The 20159-nt window shown below is 47.3% G+C and overlaps 1 protein-coding gene across 1 annotated transcript in view; it reads left to right on the plus strand.

The window, feature by feature from the left end:
* Nucleotides 1–20159, plus strand: part of KCNH4 (potassium voltage-gated channel subfamily H member 4) — a 976843-nt gene that overhangs the window by 476686 nt on the left and 479998 nt on the right. The window contains exons 2-3 of the mRNA XM_069634470.1: nucleotides 668–901; nucleotides 2364–2495. Of these exons, the coding sequence (XP_069490571.1) occupies nucleotides 668–901; nucleotides 2364–2495 (366 nt within the window). The remainder of the gene's footprint in view (nucleotides 1–667; nucleotides 902–2363; nucleotides 2496–20159) is intronic.

Genomic DNA, 20159 nt, shown 5'->3' on the forward strand with positions numbered 1-20159 from the left:
ATATATAGTGCTTTCTTCCATTTGTATGGCCTCAAAGCGCTTTGTGGTAGGAACGCCCTTGGTGTCCGAAGTCTACGTTTGGGGAAAGTTCTCAGTGGAGGCTTAAGATGCGTGTGTGCATTTGCACAAGATTAGGATTTAGGGGGGGCTGGCTAGGCTCCAGTAGGGGTGTTGCTAGGTCTGGAAAAGACCCGGGGCTGCGCTAATGTCAGAACTGTCGGGACTGGGGGCTAGCTAGCCTTTTGGTTGTAGCTCCTGAAATTCTATCCGGGGCTACAACCAAAAGACCAGGGGCTGTAACCCCCTTAGCACCCCCTAGCAACGCCTCTGGGCTCCAGTAAGCAACCCAAGAGGCCAGGCGCGTGGATGGGTCCTGAGGGAGGTCATGGCAGAGCGCTAGTGCAGGAGACACGATATCTACCCAGCAAGACCGAAATTAGTCGTAGGTTGTCGCTGCACGCAAATTCATACTCCCCTTGTAATTTGCACGCATAATTTTCACGATTTGCTCCAAAAACAGGCTGAGAATGTGGCCTAAAATTAAAATGTTCAGATATCTAAAAGTTTAATTTGGAAAAATCTTTTCATATTTACTAATATCAATTTTATTGTTGTGAAAAGGCCTCGATTCTTGTATTTCTAAAGCAGTTTCAATCTCTTTTTGCAGATAGCAACTTCATCCTCGCCAACGCCCAAGTGCACCGGGGGTTCCCCATCGTGTACTGCTCGGACGGCTTCTGCGACCTCACCGGTTTCGGGCGGACAGAAGTCATGCAGAAGAATGGCAGCTGCCGCTTCCTGTATGGGGCGGAGACGAGTGACCCCGTGCTGCAGCACATCGAGAAGGTTCTCGAGGGCAAGCAGGAGTACCAGGCCGAACTGTGCTTCTACAAGAAGAATGGTGAGCTTCCGGGGTCATCTGGTGTACTGGGAGGAGGAGCCCCTGCACTGCCCCCTGGAGTCCACGCCTGTCTCTGCATTATGTAATATGGTCTGTGATTTAAACATAAGCGTTGTGGTCTAGATATTGGGAATACTGACTCTGCCCCTGGATTTTATAAACTCAGCTTTGAACGGGTACTGGGTCATAACCATCCTATGTCGCGCATTCCGGCACAAGGATTTGACTTGCTTCGGCCATTAATGAGTGGGACATCTCTATGAGGCACAGTTAAGCAAGCCACAGGCAGGTTGGGAAAGGGCTAAGAAGTCGGTATGAATGTGAGGAAAGGAGAAATGGGCCAGGATGATGAAACGATGACGGGTGTCTTCCAAGGTCCACCATCGGTCATGTCCGCCATGGTCCACTTGCTTATGACCGCAAACCTATTTAATGTCCACTAAGGGAACATTAGATTGGCAGGTCCAGGCTCTCACAAGAGTAAGACTTCTATAGGCTTATGGTTTTGATCTGTACCATATAGAACGGCAAAGATGGCCACTGTTAAAAGATACCACTCCTCCTGGAAGGGGCTTCCATTCCACCCTGCTACATTGATCTCAGACAGCCATGAGGGGTGGGGAAAGAGGGTCTGAGGAAGAGGTAAAACCCCATTACTGCACAAGAGGATTGGCATAGGCCTGGGTCCTCATGGGTCTTTGATGTCCTCGGCTCATCGGGACATCTTAGAAAGGTTGTTGAGGGCATTTGGGGTCGCAATATTGAAAGGAACACGGACATAGGAATTGTTCTGTTGACCACGTAATGAGCACAAGGTACTATTGTAGCCTGCCGGTTTTGGTCTAAATAAACGAAGAGATTCCTGTCCTTCTTATGCAAAGCATTTTCTTTAAATACAATTTTTTGAACTTCTTAATGGCAAATGTTCAGCTGCCTAGATTATAATATTCAATCATTGCAAAAGCACAATCATAGGTTTAGAGTGTCTTCACTGAAGTGTAATACCACTATTACAGTTAAATCAAATTATACGAAATTGAATCCTATAATCAGGTCATCATTTAAGAGCCAAGAGACGGGGGTGCAGAGTGGGAGCAGGGGGCAGACACAAAGACACACTCTGAAAGTAACATAATGCGTCTCATTGAAAAGGCCTCATCTTTACATCCTTCATATAGACCAACATTTTAAAAATGAAATGTGATTTCATTGAAGGGCACACAATGGGAGCTTTTTAGTAATTTGCCACAATTGTCTGTTACCCGGCCGCCTTCGTAGGCCTCATGCATGCAAATTTGTGCTGCCTGGTGTTCCCGAAGGACTCACTGAGGGACAGAGGAGGCAACGTCACTGCAGGAAACTGAGAAAGCAAAACAAGAAATGAAGCATGAAGCCAAGTGCAAGAAACCCCTGGATAGTGAATAACCCCATTTTTCTCATCTGTGCTGTTTTTCTGTCCCAGGGGCTCCCTTTTGGTGTCTGCTTGACATTGTTCCAATCAAGAACGAGAAAGGCGAGGTTGTCCTCTTTCTATTTTCATTCAAGGACATCACCGAAAGCCGGGGGAAGAGTCACCTGATCGACCGCAAGGAAGGTAAGGAAACTGACATTAAACGCTTCTCTGTGTTGGGTTTTGGGGCAAGTGGGTTATTTGAATTGCGCAACAGGGATTCTGGGAGTCGCAATTTGGGTCATTGGACAAATGGGATAAGACTCCTTATCATTGGAAGCTGGTAGTTGCATATATAGTACCAAAAGCAAAGCAACATCTATACATTTCAAAGGCAGGGCAAGCTCTAAATATTGATGGAAATTGGTGGCAGTCCTGTACTCATACGCATGATTTCAGCTTTTCCCCCTAAAATCTTTTCAAGTGCTGACTGTTTGTGTCTCACTCAGGGAGGCGAACCAGTCCAGTCACTTGCCTGGCCATGAAAGAATAAATCCTCTTGTGGCTTGGTAAGATAAAACTAGAGATTAACACACACCCAACGACTGAGTGCACATCCTTACACGGATGAGTGAAATCCAGCGTTGGTTTCAAAAGTATCCTTAATTAAATCCAAAATCTTCCCCAGATTATTTTGGTTTACTTTCAAGTTATCCTGGCATAACCGGGCAGCTCCAATCCGGTAACATATGGTGGTCAAACCATTTAGCCAGGGTAGGGTTAGAACATCTAGCTGGTGTAAATACTTCTTTAGTTGCCCAGGTGCAATTTGCTACCTTCTGGAAACTGCTAAATGGCCATGTCTTCTACATTGGGGATAAAGGTTGGGCAATTCTTTTGTCCTATAAATTTAAGGCGAAATGGCAGTTCGATCCTGCCCAATGCACAGTGTGCAATTGGGAGACATCAAACTGGCAGCTGGCGCTTGCGGGCCCTATATCCCTGCGGGTGGGCAGCTTGTGTGTTGAGAGGTCGGTCGCCTCTGGCATGGAGTCAGCCTGCTTGCTGCAAGGGGTGTATCAGCTGTCCCTCCTCCTGAGCCTGAGATATTGAGGCCCATCACACAGAGCAGTGGCAGCAGCAGTGAGAAGTGCACGCAATCAAGCATGAAGGATTATAAGCGAGCTGGGAAGCCTCTATGAGCTGGTCTAGTGTTCTGGAGTCCCAATGAGGGGTTAGCGGGAGCTTGGTATCAGTAGACTGCGGGGTTTAAACCCATTTTTAAAGTAGGAATCCAAAAATAGTGAGAGAACCCCTAAAGAAGGCCTGAGTGCTATTGTATGAAAAGATGTTTCTGACTTAACTCCTTAAGTGCCAGGCTATTATGTAAGTCTATGGGCTGCCATCCCCAGCTCGGCCTCCTACTATCGCCTTGCTGCAATTTCATGTGCATGCAAAGACCTTGGGCACAGGTGCTTGATGGCCCATTGCTACATTATATTGTTAACTCCAATGGGTGGGGGCAGGTACATGTCCTGTCAAAACAGTAGGCCCGGGTGGATACTCATGAGGAAAGCTCGGGTCTCTGATTCGAGGCAGCCTCTCCTTCGCAAGTTTGAATTCCATGGCACGGCCGACTTAGTGTTTCATCCTTCCCGGGGGTGGATATTAGAGTACCATAAAATCGGTTACTAAAAGCACCATCTATTACAGCCCTTAGAATCGGGGGAATCCACACTGAAGCGCTATGTGAGATCCCAAATGATCATTATCATGTAAAAGATGTAATAAGGCTCATAATCCTACGCTAGTCTCACATTCCTACGCTAGTCAGTAGGGAAGAGCCTAGGCTAGTCAGTAGGAAAGAGCCTACGCTAGTCATTAGGGAAGAACATATGCTAGTCAGTAGGGAAGAGCCTAAGCTAGTCATTAGGGAAGAGCCTACGCTAGTCAGTAGGGACGAGCCTATGCTAGTCAGTAGGGAAGAGCATATTTTAGTCTAGTAAGTAGGGAAGAGCCTATGCTAGTCATTAGGGAGGAGCATATGCTAGTCAGTAGGGAAGAGCCTACGCTAGTCAGTAGGGAAGAGCCTACGCTAGTCAGTAGGGACGAGCCTATGCTAGTCAGTAGGGAAGAGCATATGCTAGTCTAGTAAGTAGGGAAGAGCCTATGCTAGTCATTAGGGAGGAGCATATGCTAGTCAGTAGGGAAGAGCATATGCTAGTCTAGTAAGTAGGGAAGAGCCTACGCTAGTCATTAGGGAGGAGCCTGCGCTAGTCAATAGGGAAGAGCCTACGCTAGTCAGTAGGGAAGAGCATATGCTAGTCTAGTAAGTAGGGAAGAGCCTATGCTAGTCATTAGGGAGGAGCATATGCTAGTCAGTATGGAAGAGCCTAGGCTAGTCAGTAAGAAAGGGCCCACGCTAGTCATTAGGGAAGAGCATATGCTAGTCAGTAGGGAAGAGCCTACGCTAGTCAGTAGGGAAGAGCCTACGCTAGTCAGTAGGGACGAGCCTATGCTAGTCAGTAGGGAAGAGCATATGCTAATCTAGTAAGTAGGGAAGAGCCTATGCTAGTCATTAGGGAGGAGCATATGCTAGTCAGTAGGGAAGAGCCTACGCTAGTCAGTAGGGAAGAGCCTACGCTAGTCAGTAGGGACGAGCCTATGCTAGTCAGTAGGGAAGAGCATATGCTAGTCTAGTAAGTAGGGAAGAGCCTATGCTAGTCATTAGGGAGGAGCATATGCTAGTCAGTAGGGAAGAGCATATTCTAGTCTAGTAAGTAGGGAAGAGCCTACGCTAGTCATTAGGGAGGAGCCTGCGCTAGTCAATAGGGAAGAGCCTACGCTAGTCATTAGGGAAGAGCAAATGCTAGTCAGTAGGGAAGAGCCTACGCTAGTCAGTAGGGAAGAGCCTACGCTAGTCAGTAGGGACGAGCCTATGCTAGTCAGTAGGGAAGAGCATATTTTAGTCTAGTAAGTAGGGAAGAGCCTATGCTAGTCATTAGGGAGGAGCATATGCTAGTCAGTAGGGAAGAGCCTACGCTAGTCAGTAGGGAAGAGCCTACGCTAGTCAGTAGGGACGAGCCTATGCTAGTCAGTAGGGAAGAGCATATGCTAGTCTAGTAAGTAGGGAAGAGCCTATGCTAGTCATTAGGGAGGAGCATATGCTAGTCAGTAGGGAAGAGCATATGCTAGTCTAGTAAGTAGGGAAGAGCCTACGCTAGTCATTAGGGAGGAGCCTGCGCTAGTCAATAGGGAAGAGCCTTCGCTAGTCAGTAGGGAAGAGCATATGCTAGTCTAGTAAGTAGGGAAGAGCCTATGCTAGTCATTAGGGAGGAGCATATGCTAGTCAGTATGGAAGAGCCTAGGCTAGTCAGTAAGAAAGGGCCCACGCTAGTCATTAGGGAAGAGCATATGCTAGTCAGTAGGGAAGAGCCTACGCTAGTCAGTAGGGAAGAGCCTACGCTAGTCAGTAGGGACGAGCCTATGCTAGTCAGTAGGGAAGAGCATATGCTAGTCTAGTAAGTAGGGAAGAGCCTATGCTAGTCATTAGGGAGGAGCATATGCTAGTCAGTAGGGAAGAGCCTACGCTAGTCAGTAGGGAAGAGCCTACACTAGTAAGTAGGGACGATCCTATGCTAGTCAGTAGGGAAGAGCATATGCTAGTCTAGTAAGTAGGGAAGAGCCTATGCTAGTCATTAGGGAGGAGCATATGCTAGTCAGTAGGGAAGAGCATATGCTAGTCTAGTAAGTAGGGAAGAGCCTACGCTAGTCATTAGGGAGGAGCCTGCGCTAGTCAATAGGGAAGAGCCTACGCTAGTCATTAGGGAAGAGCAAATGCTAGTCAGTAGGGAAGAGCATATGCTAGTCAGTAGGGAAGAGCTTGCGCTAGTCAGTAGGGAAGAGCATATGCTAGTCAGTAGGGAAGAGCCTACGCTAGTCAGTAGGGAAGAGCCTACGCTAGTCAGTAGGGACGAGCCTATGCTAGTCAGTAGGGAAGAGCATATGCTAGTCTAGTAAGTCGGGAAGAGCCTATGCTAGTCATTAGGGAGGAGCATATGCTAGTCAGTAGGGAAGAGCATATGCTAGTCTAGTAAGTAGGGAAGAGCCTACGCTACTCATTAGGGAGGAGCCTGCGCTAGTCAATAGGGAAGAGCCTACGCTAGTCATTAGGGAAGAGCATATGCTAGTCAGTAGGGAAGAGCATATGCTAGTCAGTAGGGAAGAGCCTACGCTAGTCAGTAGGGAAGAGCCTACACTAGTCAGTAGGGACGAGCCTATGCTAGTCAGTAGGGAAGAGCATATGCTAGTCTAGTAAGTAGGGAAGAGCCTATGCTAGTCATTAGGGAGGAGCATATGCTAGTCAGTAGGGAAGAGCATATGCTAGTCTAGTAAGTAGGGAAGAGCCTACGCTAGTCATTAGGGAGGAGCCTGCGCTAGTCAATAGGGAAGAGCCTACGCTAGTCATTAGGGAAGAGCATATGCTAGTCAGTAGGGAAGAGCATATGCTAGTCAGTAGGGAAGAGCATATGCTAGTCAGTAGGGAAGAGCTTGCGCTAGTCAGTAGGGAAGAGCCTACGCTAGTCAGTAGGGAAGAGCCTGCGCTAGTCAGTAGGGAAGAGCCTACGCTAGTCAGTAGGGAAGAGCATATGCTAGTCAGTAGGGAAGAGCCTACGCTAGTCAGTAGGGAAGAGCCTGCGCTAGTCAGTAGGGAAGAGCCTAGGCTAGTCAGTAGGGAAGAGCATATGCTAGTCAGTAGGGAAGAGCCTACGCTAGTCAGTAGGGAAGAGCCTACGCTAGTCAGTAGGGACGAGCCTATGCTAGTCAGTAGGGAAGAGCATATGCTAGTCTAGTAAGTAGGGAAGAGCCTATGCTAGTCATTAGGGAGGAGCATATGCTAGTCAGTAGGGAAGAGCATATGCTAGTCTAGTAAGTAGGGAAGAGCCTACGCTAGTCATTAGGGAGGAGCTTGCGCTAGTCAATAGGGAAGAGCCTACGCTAGTCATTAGGGAAGAGCATATGCTAGTCAGTAGGGAAGAGCATATGCTAGTCAGTAGGGAAGAGCTTGCGCTAGTCAGTAGGGAAGAGCCTACGCTAGTCAGTAGGGAAGAGCCTGCGCTAGTCAGTAGGGAAGAGCCTACGCTAGTCAGTAGGGAAGAGCATATGCTAGTCAGTAGGGAAGAGCCTTCGCTAGTCAGTAGGGAAGAGCCTACGCTAGTCAGTAGGGACGAGCCTGTGCTAGTCAGTAGGGAAGAGCATATGCTAGTCTAGTAAGTAGGGAAGAGCCTATGCTAGTCATTAGGGAGGAGCATATGCTAGTCAGTAGGGAAGAGCATATGCTAGTCTAGTAAGTAGGGAAGAGCCTACGCTAGTCATTAGGGAGGAGCCTGCGCTAGTCAATAGGGAAGAGCCTACGCTAGTCATTAGGGAAGAGCATATGCTAGTCAGTAGGGAAGAGCATATGCTAGTCAGTAGGGAAGAGCCTACGCTAGTCAGTAGGGAAGAGCCTACGCTAGTCAGTAGGGACGAGCCTATGCTAGTCAGTAGGGAAGAGCATATGCTAGTCTAGTAAGTAGGGAAGAGCCTATGCTAGTCATTAGGGTGGAGCATATGCTAGTCAGTAGGGAAGAGCATATGCTAGTCTAGTAAGTAGGGAAGAGTCTACGCTAGTCATTAGGGAGGAGCCTGCGCTAGTCAATAGGGAAGAGCCTACGCTAGTCATTAGGGAACAGCATATGCTAGTCAGTAGGGAAGAGCATATGCTAGTCAGTAGGGAAGAGCTTGCGCTAGTCAGTAGGGAAGAGCCTACGCTAGTCAGTAGGGAAGAGCCTGCGCTAGTCAGTAGGGCAGAGCCTACGCTAGTCAGTAGGGAAGAGCATATGCTAGTCTAGTAAGTAGGGAAGAGCCTATGCTAGTCATTAGGGAGGAGCATATGCTAGTCAGTAGGGAAGAGCATATGCTAGTCTAGTAAGTAGGGAAGAGCCTACGCTAGTCATTAGGGAGGAGCCTGCGCTAGTCAATAGGGAAGAGCCTACGCTTGTCAGTAGGAAAGAGCCTGCGCTAGTCAGTAGGGAAGAGCATATGCTAGTCAGTAGGGAAGAGCATATGCTAGTCTAGTAAGTAGGGAAGAGCCTACGCTAGTCAGTAGGGAAGAGCCTACACTAGTCAGTAGGGAAGAGCATAGCCTAGTCTAGTAAGTAGGGAAGTGCCTATGCTAGTAAGTAGGGAAGAGCCTACACTAGTGATTAGGGAAGAGTCTACGCCAGCGCTAGTCAGTAGGGAAGAGCCTACGCTTGTCAGTAGGAAAGAGCCTGCGCTAGTCAGTAGGGAAGAGCATATGCTAGTCTAGTAAGTAGGGAAGAGCCTACACTAGTCAGTAGGGAAGAACCTACGCTAGTCAGTAGGGAAGAGCACAGGCTAGACTAGTAAGTAGGGAAGAGCCTATGCTAGTAAGTAGGGAAGAGCCTATGCTAGTCATTAGGGAAGAGCCTATGCTAGCGCTAGTCAGTAGGGAAGGGCCTACGCTAGTCAGTAGGGAAGAGCCTACGCTAGTCAGTAGGGAAGAGCCTATGCTAGTGTGTAGGGAAGAGCCTGTTCTAGTCTGTAGGGAAGAGCATATGCTAGTGTGTAGGGAAGAGCCTATGCTAGTCAAGTAACTAGGGAAGCGCCTACGCTAGTAAGTAGGGAAGAGCCTACGCTAGTCAATAGGGAAGAGCCTACGCTTGTCAGTAGGAAAGAGCCTACGCTAGTCAGTAGGGAAGAGCTTACACTAGTCAGTAGGGAAGAGCATATGCTAGTCTAGTAAGTAGGGAAAAGCCTGCGCTAGTCATTAGGAAGGATCCTACGCTTGTCAGTAGGAAAGAGCCTATGCTAGTAAGTAGGGAGGAGCCTACGCTAGTCAGTAGGGAAGAGTCTACGCTAGTCAGTCGGGAAGAGCATATACTAGTCTAGTAAGTAGGGAAGAGCCTATGCTAGTCAATGGGGAAGAGCCTACACTAGTCAATAGGGAGGAGCCTATGCTTGTCAGTAGGAAAGAGCCTACGCTAGTAAGTAGGGAAGAGCCTACACTAGTCAATAAGGAAGAGCCTACGCTAGTGTGTAGGAAAGAGCCTATGCTAGTCTCATAAGTTGGGAAGCGCCTATGCTAGTCATTAGGGAAGAGCCTACGTTAGACAATAGGGAAGAGCCTACGCTAGTCAGTAGGGAAGAGCCTACGCTAGTCAGCCGGGAAGAGTCTACGTTAGTCAATAGGGAAGAGCCTACGCTAGTCAGTAGGGAAGAGCCTACGCTAGTCAGTAGGGAAGAGCCTACGCTAGTCAGCAGGGAAGAGCCTACGTTAGTCAATAGGGAAGAGCCTACGCTAGTCAGCAGGGAAGAGCCTACGTTAGTCAATAGGGAAGAGCCTAAGCTAGTCAGCAGGGAAGAGCCTACGCTAGTCAGCAGGGAAAAGCCTACTCTAGTAAGTAGGGAAGAGCCTACGCTAGTCAGCAGAGAAGAGCCTACGCTAGTCAGTAGAGAAGAGCGTTGGGTGATTTGTTTACAGATAAAGAGTTCCCTACAGTGCATGTAGTTAACACTCTGATAATGTGCTTATGTTTGAAAAGGTATAACGTCCTTTCATTGCGAGTAATTACAACGCCTGGCTTTCAAACGTGTACAGAATTACAAAAATGCTAACCAACATTTTAGGAGGGGTGGGAAAGGGTAGAAAAGGGGGTTGAGTGTAGGGAATTGGTAAAAATAGTTGGGGGAAGGAGGTTTTGGGGGCAAACCCCCCCCAAAAAATTATAATAATTCGATGACCATTTTTATAATTCTGTACACGTTTAAAAGCCAGGTGCTGTAATTACTGGCAATATAAGAACATAGAAGCGTTTCAAAATATACACGTTCAAGTCCTTAACAAATCATATTATGCTCCTTGCAGAATGCACCACTGTTGCTAGACTGGCTCCCCATGATAGGGCACGTCCCTCACTGTGGTTTGTTTCAAATGTCCTGGTACTGCCATTCCATAGCAAGATGATTGGGGCGGCGATTCACTCAGTCAAAAGTATACATGGCACTCTTCAGGGGAGCGGGAGGCCGGGGAAATCCTAGGGACAGTCTCGTAGGAATTTTCACCCAAACCTCTCATTCTCTTTGTTTACATGACAACATAATAGCCATGGGCTGTATTCTATACAGATGAGTGCTGAGGTCTCCCCATTCCATGTCTACCTGTATTAGAGCATTCCTCAACGGAATCATTTTGGGAAAGATTGATAGCCGGCCATGAAATTAGTCTGACCATTGACGTTTTGAAAGTTCTACAAGTTTTAGGATTTACACCTAAAAAATAATAATGTACTTAGTTGTTCTGTTTTGCTTTTGTATTGCTTCTTAATATGGAGTTTTAAGGTTTGGTATGCAGAGGCGTAGGCCGGGTAGGGCCTGAGGGGCAAGGCCCACCCAAAATCTGTAAATTCCCGCTCAGCAGCGGTGTGTGGGTATTTACAGATATTTGTGTCAGTGCAGTGGGCCCAACTACATTAGCTTCAGGCCCCATTTGCTAGACAATCCTGGCTACGCCTCTGTTGGCATGTGAAAAGTCGCATGTTCGACTGTAACACAATAAAAAAATGAAAACAATGAGGGCGTCTGTTAGGGTGAAAGTGTATAAGTATATACCCTGTGCACACTTGTGGCATCACAGCAAAGGTCGGGGTACCTATGGGGGGACATTTTCTCATTCCTGTAGCAAAAGGAAAGTCAGCCCAACAAAGCCACAGATAGCACGGGGGGCCTTGAAGTTTTCATGTGGGCTTTGAGCTATAAGGATGTCTAATGTGGGCATGTCACCTGAATGCTAGAAATGAAATGAAGTGTTGGTAAAATAAGCATGTCAGCATACTCATTATGCAAGCAGAAAGAGGACTACAACCTGCCGCTCTCCAGATATTTTTGTACTAGGACTCCCATGATTCCTCACCATTGACTATGCTGTTTAGGGATGATGGGAGTTGTATTAAAGCTTGTCTTGTCGATAAACAAGCCTAGTAAAGGTTTTTTCTTTTTTTTAATGGAAGGAAGTCCAGAGGCAAAAGGCACAACCTCTGGCCAAAGCCTTTGGGTTGAAGGGAAGATGTAAAAGTTTGGAGAAGCCTGTTCGGTGAGTGATGTTCAGACATATGGATATGGGACAGGTGGTCTTGTTGGCGCAAGAACCAGTGCAGATTTGTCGTTGGACCTTCCACTGTTAAGTGGTCAAAATCAATGCCCTAGAGAATAAGGATGGAGAGCAAGTTCTCTGCACCGTGATGATGGAGGCCTGTGAGACTACAAGCCTACAGCTTGCAATGTTTTCTTTAATATAAGTTAATACAACCTGTCCCTTTTCAATGCAAATCATTGTTTACTAGCTGGGGTACCAGGCGTTGCCTGTGTCCTGATTGAGTGGTGACTCATGTGCCCTGGAGGATGTTGCTCTTGTCCTCTTGTCGGTAAGTCTTGCTTCAGTTTGCTCTGGTGTCTCATGTGCCCTGGAGGATGTTGCTCTTGTCCTCTTGTCGGTAAGTCTTGCTTCAGTTTGCTCTGGTGTCTCATGTGCCCTGGAGGATGTTGCTCTTGTCCTCATATCAGCAATTCTGCTTCAGTTTGCTCTGGTTTATCATGTGCCCTGGATTCTCATGTGCCCTGGAGGATGTTCCTCTTGTCCTCTTGTCCTCTTGTCGGTAAGTCTTGCTTCAGTTTGCTCTGGTGTCTCATGTGCCCTGGAGGATGTTGCTCTTGTCCTCATATCAGCAATTCTGCTTCAGTTTGCTCTGGTTTATCATGTGCCCTGGATTCTCATGTGCCCTGGAGGATGTTCCTCTTGTCCTCTTGTCGGTAAGTCTTGCTTCAGTTTGCTCTGGTGTCTCATGTGCCCTGGAGGATGTTGCTCTTGTCCTCATGTCAGCAAGTCTTGCTTCAGTTTGCTCTGGCATCTCATTTGCCCTGGAGAAAAATGCTCTTGTCCTCTGGTCGGCAAGTCGTGCTGTTTGTTGTTGTGTTTCAGAAGCTCTTGATATTGATTTTCGCTTTGCATCAGATGGAGCTTTTCCAAGTGATGTTCGTTTCTGTGTGGCATGTTTCAGTCACTTAATGGCTTGAGCACAATTGAGAAAATGTCTGAGAAAGATTGAATGATTGTGCTCGTTTCTTGTGAATGAACTTAAGTAAACTGTAAACTTGCCTTTGCCCATATTTGGAGTGGCGTGCTAAAAAACAAATGTAAAATGTTTTTTTTTTTCTTCAATATATTTTTTGCGTATAAGATTTTTGTATCCAAACATAGACTATGATCTTTCTCCACACAAAAGAGGAATCCATGGAAAATTTGGTAGACGTGGGTTCAATGGTGTGGATTTGTATAGCCAGACAAACATACACACATACATATATTCAGCATTATATATAAAGATTGTATATAGTGGTTAGTAGAGCGTCAACTCACGAGGGTATTACTTCGAACAGGTAAGGGACCACAATTAGAGTGAATACAAGGGGGAGGCCAAGCCAAAGTGATATTGGAGGCCTGGGGGAGTCATGTAGTAAGTGAGATTGTCAACATCTTGTAGTCATTGGTAATCTTGAATACAGTATTATCTCGAGGTCAGAGGACAAGGATCAGTCTTGCTGCCTAGTTTTGGATGAGTTGGAGTTGTTGTATTTGGTTTTTGTGAAGATGTCTGCAGTATTCTAAATGAGATTGGATCAGGGCCGTGCTCACCACAATTGTATGGTTCATATCCAAGCATGGCATGCCATTACTTGAGATATTCAAAACGAAATGGGGGTTTTGTGCAACTGCATTGACTTGGGGCTGGATGGTCAGTTATGAAAGGAAGTAGCACTCTAAGGCTTTTCACTTGATCCGAGGGAGTCCAGGCTTAATCCATCAGGGTGGGCTAAGTAAATATTAATATATTGGGTGAGAGAGGACTGACGAAATTGGCTTATGGTTTTGAATGCATTCAGACATAGGTAATTAGCTATGGTCCAATCCCCGATCTTTAGGAGAAGTTCAGAGATGTGATGATTATTATCCTAATTAGGATCTAGGTTCAGGAGGACCTGAGAATGGGCTGCATAAAGTTGAAAGGTAAGGGCAGTGGTGTCAATGAGATATTCCAGGGGTTTGACGTGCACATTAAAAAGCATTGGTGAGAGAATGGAGCCATGGGGCAACCCCGCAAGGCATGTTGGACATATTGGAATTGGAATCACCAATTTATACAACTAATAAGTGATTGTGTAGGCAATGGGAGAGCCAATCGAGGTTACCATGGAGGGCCATTCAGAATTGAGCCTAAGCAGTAGGTCTTTTATGATTCAGTGTATCATGGGCTTCAGATAGATACAGGAGTAATAGCAGAGTGGATATATTGTTATCTATTGCTTTCAAAATGTCTCCTCTCATGAAAATTAGAATGGTTGCAGTGCTCTTCTTGGGGCCGACGCCTGATTGGTTATCATGTAGAAATTGACCATCTTTGCCATACTTTGAGAGGCGCGTGGTGGTGATTTCTACATGAGATACATTTCTGGGGGATCCAGTTCTGCATGTTAGCAGTGGCACAACCCTTATTCCAGTTGATGGAGAGGCATTGTAGAGATCGGTCCTGGGTTGAATTAGAGTGGCTAAATTTTCTTTGCTTAGAACTGCTCGACGTGATTTTCATTGCTCAGCTGTGGCTGTCAGATTCTTGGTCACTTATGTTTTGTACGGGTGAGATTTTGGTAAAGTTTGTGAATCCTGCTTTACACTTTGAGTCTACGTCGACAGAGTTGTTGGACCTTTTGTTATTGGTTTGGATTTTGGTCATCTTCTCGTGGAAGGCTTTTGCTAGGCTGGGAGCTAAATGAATAGCAATGGAAGCAAATAAAAGTGAAAAACGTGTGAAGCACCCCACTTATGCATGAAATCATAACATCAAACAACACTATTCGGATGCTTCAGGTTAGAAAAAAGATTTTTCAAAGGATACAAAAAACCCTTTTATATGACCACAAGTCTTCATGGCGTGAGGAGCGAGCCTAAATAAAGACAGAGGCCCTCATTACGTGTTTGGCGGTAGCCGTGCCGGTGCATCCGACGAGTTGAGCTCGCCGGTGCCGATCTGCCTGCAAGGTCAGACCAGGCGAGCAGAAAGGTACCCACAAGCACAACTCGTAGTTTGCCGGTCCGGTAGTAACGGCACCGGTAGCTTACCGGTGCCGTTATTACCGAACAGCAAACTTATAATGTGGTCCAGAATCCTCCCTATACTTTGATACTGCAATGCATACTTTTGAAAGGGCCTCATTATGAGTGTTACCGGACCGGCACACTCCGAGGTCTGCGAGCGGGTGCCTGTCTGCCCGTCAGGTCTGACCTGGCAGGTGGAACAACACCCCCTCGCAGTCCTTGACAGATGCACCGGCACCATTCCTGAATGGTGCCGGTGCATCCGTCCTCCCCATTCCCATGACTCGAATGGGAATGGGGAGTAATATTTTCCAGCCCCCAGCAATAGGGAATTACCGGGATCACCGGGGCTGTAATGCCCCAGTAGGACCCATTGCCGAGCACCGGAAAAAAAGGACTCCGGTGGCAACCGTGCATGATGAGGCCCAATGTCTTTAAACAATAGATACTGACAACATGGGGTTAATGGCCTCATCACAAGTTGGGTGGTATCCTGGCGATAGATCCACCAGAATACCACCCAATGCAATTACCATTACCGTCACTTGGTTCTGTGGTAATACCGCATCAAGTGGAGAAAACGATAATTGCGTTGGGTGGAATTTTGGTGGATCTACCAAACCCAGATTACAAGTAGTGGTGGCAGTATAAGTCCCAATTTTTTGGAGTCCATAGGACTCAATGGGACAGTCTTGACTCAATTACCACAATGATAATTGCACCACCCAATTTATAGTCAGGCCCTAAGTCTGCACGGTCATATAAAACCAATGTGCAGGAAAGTGTCCGTAAGCACGTTAAAAGTGGCCTTGTGGGAAGCTGAGCTTGTTCAGACAGCAGAGCGCCTAGCGTTCAGTACCTCATTTGTGCCGTTGACCTTAGCAGGTTTGCAACCGCTTCGCCTCTGCGGGGTCATAGTCAATGTTCTCTTGCAAGGAAAGTAATCTCAATCTGCCCCAGGCTTTCCTGTCATAATTCCTCAATAAAGATTATTCTTAGACATTTTCTCTGGCTCCCAACGATGAGGGCACAATGTCTAGTTTTCAGTTTGTGGGCATTCCCAGGAGGGCAAATCCGTCCTTACCGCCTTGAACATTGCTTGGAGGAGGGCTATGACCCTGGACAAAACGTTATGTCCTTGACTTCGATTTCCTTTTTCACAATACTGGGAGTATTTAGCCAGTGCTAATGGTATATGAAAAGAACTGGACATGGATCAGTCAGGATAAACCATCAGCCCCTCTGACTTCACTCCTTTATCCTTCAAACACGTCTGTGTTCAACCCCTTGCTCCTTATTATCTTTCTCGTCTTCCTTGCAAATGGAGCCCTACGCCTCTTCTTCTCCATTTCCATCTATTACTTGAAATGCTTCAAGCTGATGTCCCTGCTATCATAATGGGTAACCTCCATCTTTTTAATATGACTCGCGCCCATCAACTTCTACTTGAGTCCACTATTTCTAACCACTCACCATTCAATCTGCAAAACTTTTCCACCCAATCCCAAAGTAACTCCCTCAATCTTTTGTTCCTATCCTCCAGTCTTGACTCATGTGCTCGCAATATTGACCCCCCCCCTCCAACCACTCACTCATCCACTTCACCATCTCCATTCTCCGGGCCCCCTCCAGTGTCACTTCTCCCGCCCTCATCCATCACCAATACATAAATGAAAACCTGACTCCATGGTCCTCGATCTTGACCAAGTCACATTCTCCCTCCAAACTCTCTCTCTCCTCTACTTGCCACTCTATAAAACTCCCTTTCATTGAGTTTAGCAGTACACTGACACCCCCCTTTGTTCATTACTCTCCTGCCTGTTCCTTCAGCCACTCGTCTTCTGTGCCCTCAACCATGTGATGATGCCTACGCCTTTTCTTGCATGAGGATAACTCTCCACCCTTCTTACAGCCTCCAAAGACTCTCTACTGAATCCTATTATTATGCAGACCTTATATCCTCTTACCACTCCCCCCTAATATCATCTTACCGCTCCCCCTTATATCCTCTTACCACTCCCACCTTATATCCTCTTACCGCTTCCCCCTTATATCCTCTTACCGCTCCCCCCTAAAAACTATCCAAGATTCACAGGCCATACTTTCCTTTCGCTGCTGATGACTTTACCCCCTAGATAGCCACTAAAATTACCAATGTACGCGACATCCTATCCAAACGTCTATCTGTCAGACACCCACCCTTCGTCCCCCTACCCCAAGTTCCTCACACGTTCGTCACTAGCTCATGTTGCCCCATCCTTTATGCTGCCAACCCTTCTTCTGATGTTGCCACTCTCCCTGTGCCCCAAACTATTAAGGAACTTGCACCTATCTCCTCGTCTCACTTTTGTGCCTTGTTACCTCTGCGTCACAAGTGGCATCTTCCCAGCCTCCTACAAAATATCCACAGTCATCCTTATACTAAAATACCCCACACTAACCCCACCAATCCCTCATTTTACTGACATGCCTCTTCCCTAACCCACCACTCCAAAATCTCTAAGAGGAGGGTCTTTAACTACCCAGTTAATAGCACGGTGCAATTATTCTGTAAACGTCTGTGTTCTGGGTTTCGGTCCAAAACTCCAACAATACTGTACTCACCGATGTCACCAACTTCCTAACCTCTGCACACTGCTCTTTATATCTCCTCCAGCCTCAACCCACTTGACCTCTCCACAGGCTTCAACACTGTGAACCATCCCTCCCATCTCAATATCATTCTTCCCTTGGCTTTGATGACAATGAACTTGTCTAGGTTGACTCATATCTCTCCGACCACTCCTTCCCCACACCTCAGAACCCTAACACCCCCCCACATCTATATGGGCATCCTCAAAGGTTCTGTCCTAGGTCCAGTCCTCTACACCTTCTCCCAGGGTGACCTAGTTTCTTACTGTGATGGACCTTTTTCCGCTGGTGCCTGGCCCTGGCGGGACCGGCGGGAACACAACTCTAGTGAGGGTCACAGCAGAGGTGGAGACCACACCGCCACCTTGCCTCCCATGGAGGAGCAGAGTGCTGCATGCCGCAGCGGCTTTGGCCACGGCAGCCTGACCGCTGCCTCGCCTCCCAGGGAGGAGCGGAGTGCTGGTGCATGCTGCAGCGACCCTGCTGGTGCTCATCGGGGACTGAGAGCAAACAAGCAATAAACCGGTATGCCCCAAACGGGATTGGAGGAAAAAAGGACAGCATAGCAGCTTCTCCAGCATCGCAAATCCAAAGAGAGAACACAACACCAGTGCACACCACGGTAGCCCCACCAGCGGGCAGCCAAACTGACAGGGTTACAATTGAAACAAAGGGGGAAACGCCTCCTGAGGGCCTTGGTGGGGATGAAGCCACTGAGAGCGAAGCAGCCACACACACCAGCCTACACTTGCCCAAGTAGAGATACTCCACAAGCACCGTGAAGGGAGAGGAACACCAGACACCAACGTGGCAGCATCCTCACAATCATGGGCTAGTGTAGCAGGGGCTTCAGGGGTGAAGCAGGAAGGAAAAGATACCTGCAAACATATTGGTTGGAAGCAACACTTTCATGTAATGAGTGGATGGGAGGTCAGGCAGGGAGCATGTGGGGGCCCTATCAGGCAGAAGAGAGGTATTTAAAAGGGAAGAAAGCCTAACAGAGGTTCTTACACTTCTTGTCATTTCAGCAAGTTGAAGCTGAGGAAGCAGAAATGGTGGAGATCATTTGGGCCTGTTGAAGGAGAGCCTGAGAACCAATAATATGATATGATAGGTTATTTATAACGCACTTAATACCCAGGGGTTTCTAGGCGCGAACCCGGGGATTGAACCTGTGCTGCTCGGTGTCGTCTTGCTTCCAAGGCGAGCACATTGCCGCTGAGCTATCCTCCCGAGAATAAGCCCAGGAGAAAGAAAGACAGGGAGAGAAAAACCAAGAGGAACTCTGAACAGTGGGAGTTGGGTGTATAGGCAGTGCTGTAATTGTGGAAAGTCCTACTCTTGAAATAAACCTACCTCAAGTACTGAAAGGAAGTGTGGAGTGATGAATTCAAACTCAGAGGCATGACAAGTGGTGTCAGAAGTGTGATCTGTGACATGCCACCGGAGTGATGGGGGCCATACATAGCCCCACTGTTGACCCGCGAGATTCAGAGTGCATCCCAGGCCCACAATCCCACAGGAGACACAGCCTACATGGACATGAAAACGGCGGTCCTGGCGCAATTAGGACAAGAGGAAGAAACGTATAAGGTAAGATTCCGAGAAAAACCAGGCTAACCCATGGAGAACCTCCCAGACAGCTGGTCCACAGGGTAAAATAATTAGTGGATTGATGGCTACAGTCAACACTACAAACAACATGATGGCAGACCGCATTGTACTGGAGCAGTTCATGGAAGCCTTATCTTCCCATATACAATGATGGGTTAAACAACACCACCAACCCAGCCTGGCCGAAGCTGTAGAAAATGCTTCTGCATGCCAGAAAGCAGGCATGGGATCATGACCTTAATACCAAAACATGAGGTGCATCGTTCACCCCCCAACCACTTCACGACCATGGAACAGAAGACCACAAGCATTACAACCCAGACGTAACAAGGGAGAACCGTTGAAGCCTAAAAGCGAGATTCAGGGAGTCACCACAAAACCAAGCCTACTGCTCCATGACAACTCCAATGTTAAGAATGTGACTAATGGGGTCAATTAGCAAGACACTTTGCCAGGAAGACCAAACTGGAGCCTATGGACATCGGCCTGTTTGATGACCTACTCATAGAGGTAGTATGAGGAGCTTACTCAGGCCAGGATCCCTCACCTTATACCTATGCATGTGAAGCAGAATTTGACGGGATACCAACTAGAGTGATGGTGGACTCAGGAAGTCAACAGAGCGTGGTTAGTGAGAAAGTGGTAGGTGTACCCTCAGGGAAGCATGCCAAGATAAATATAAGATGTGTACAAGGAGATGTGAAGCTCTGTCCCCTAAAAGGTGTAAACATAAAAATGGTGGGAGAGAACATGTGTTTGAAAGCAGCAGTACTACAAATGTTAACTAAAGCTCTGGTGTTGGGTTCTGATGCCCCTAGCATGCCAAGGATAATAAAGACTATATAGGACGGGGGGCTAGAAAAAGCCCCATTCTATGACTCTGTTATATCCAATCGGCATACAAAAGCCGGCAAGAGCCGCAGTGAGAAACAGATGGCACAAAAAAAATGATGAAAGGAACAGTCCATGTTGCCAGTCTCTGTAGACTGGAGATTAGACAAACAGGGTGACAGCTTCAGATCAGCACAAGAACTTGCCCCCACCCAAGTTAACGCCAGAACCACAGCAAACCAAGCAGGAGAACGGGAGACGTAAACATATTTCCCAAAAAAGAACAGCCTATATGACTGTTGTAGAGGAGAAGGTACCTGTCTTCTCCTTAGTCCCAGCTCCCTTGCCACCATCATATTGGGATGAGAGACGAAGAGCCATGATGGGGAACCATGCCTGAATCCTTGCTATATTCCTGCACCTCTTCGAGTATATAAGAGACGAAATGCACTCAGACAACCTTTCAGAGTGTACCCGCAAGCTGACATAGCGGAGGAAAGTTACGAAGAAGGATGTACTTGGCCGAGCTGTCGGAATGCAACCAGGAACAAACTGGATGTACGTTAAACCAAAGTCTGACGACA

This window comes from Ambystoma mexicanum, chromosome 13 (assembly GCF_040938575.1).
Source record: "Ambystoma mexicanum isolate Mex_15411 chromosome 13, UKY_AmexF1_1, whole genome shotgun sequence".
Lineage (NCBI taxonomy): Eukaryota > Metazoa > Chordata > Amphibia > Caudata > Ambystomatidae > Ambystoma > Ambystoma mexicanum.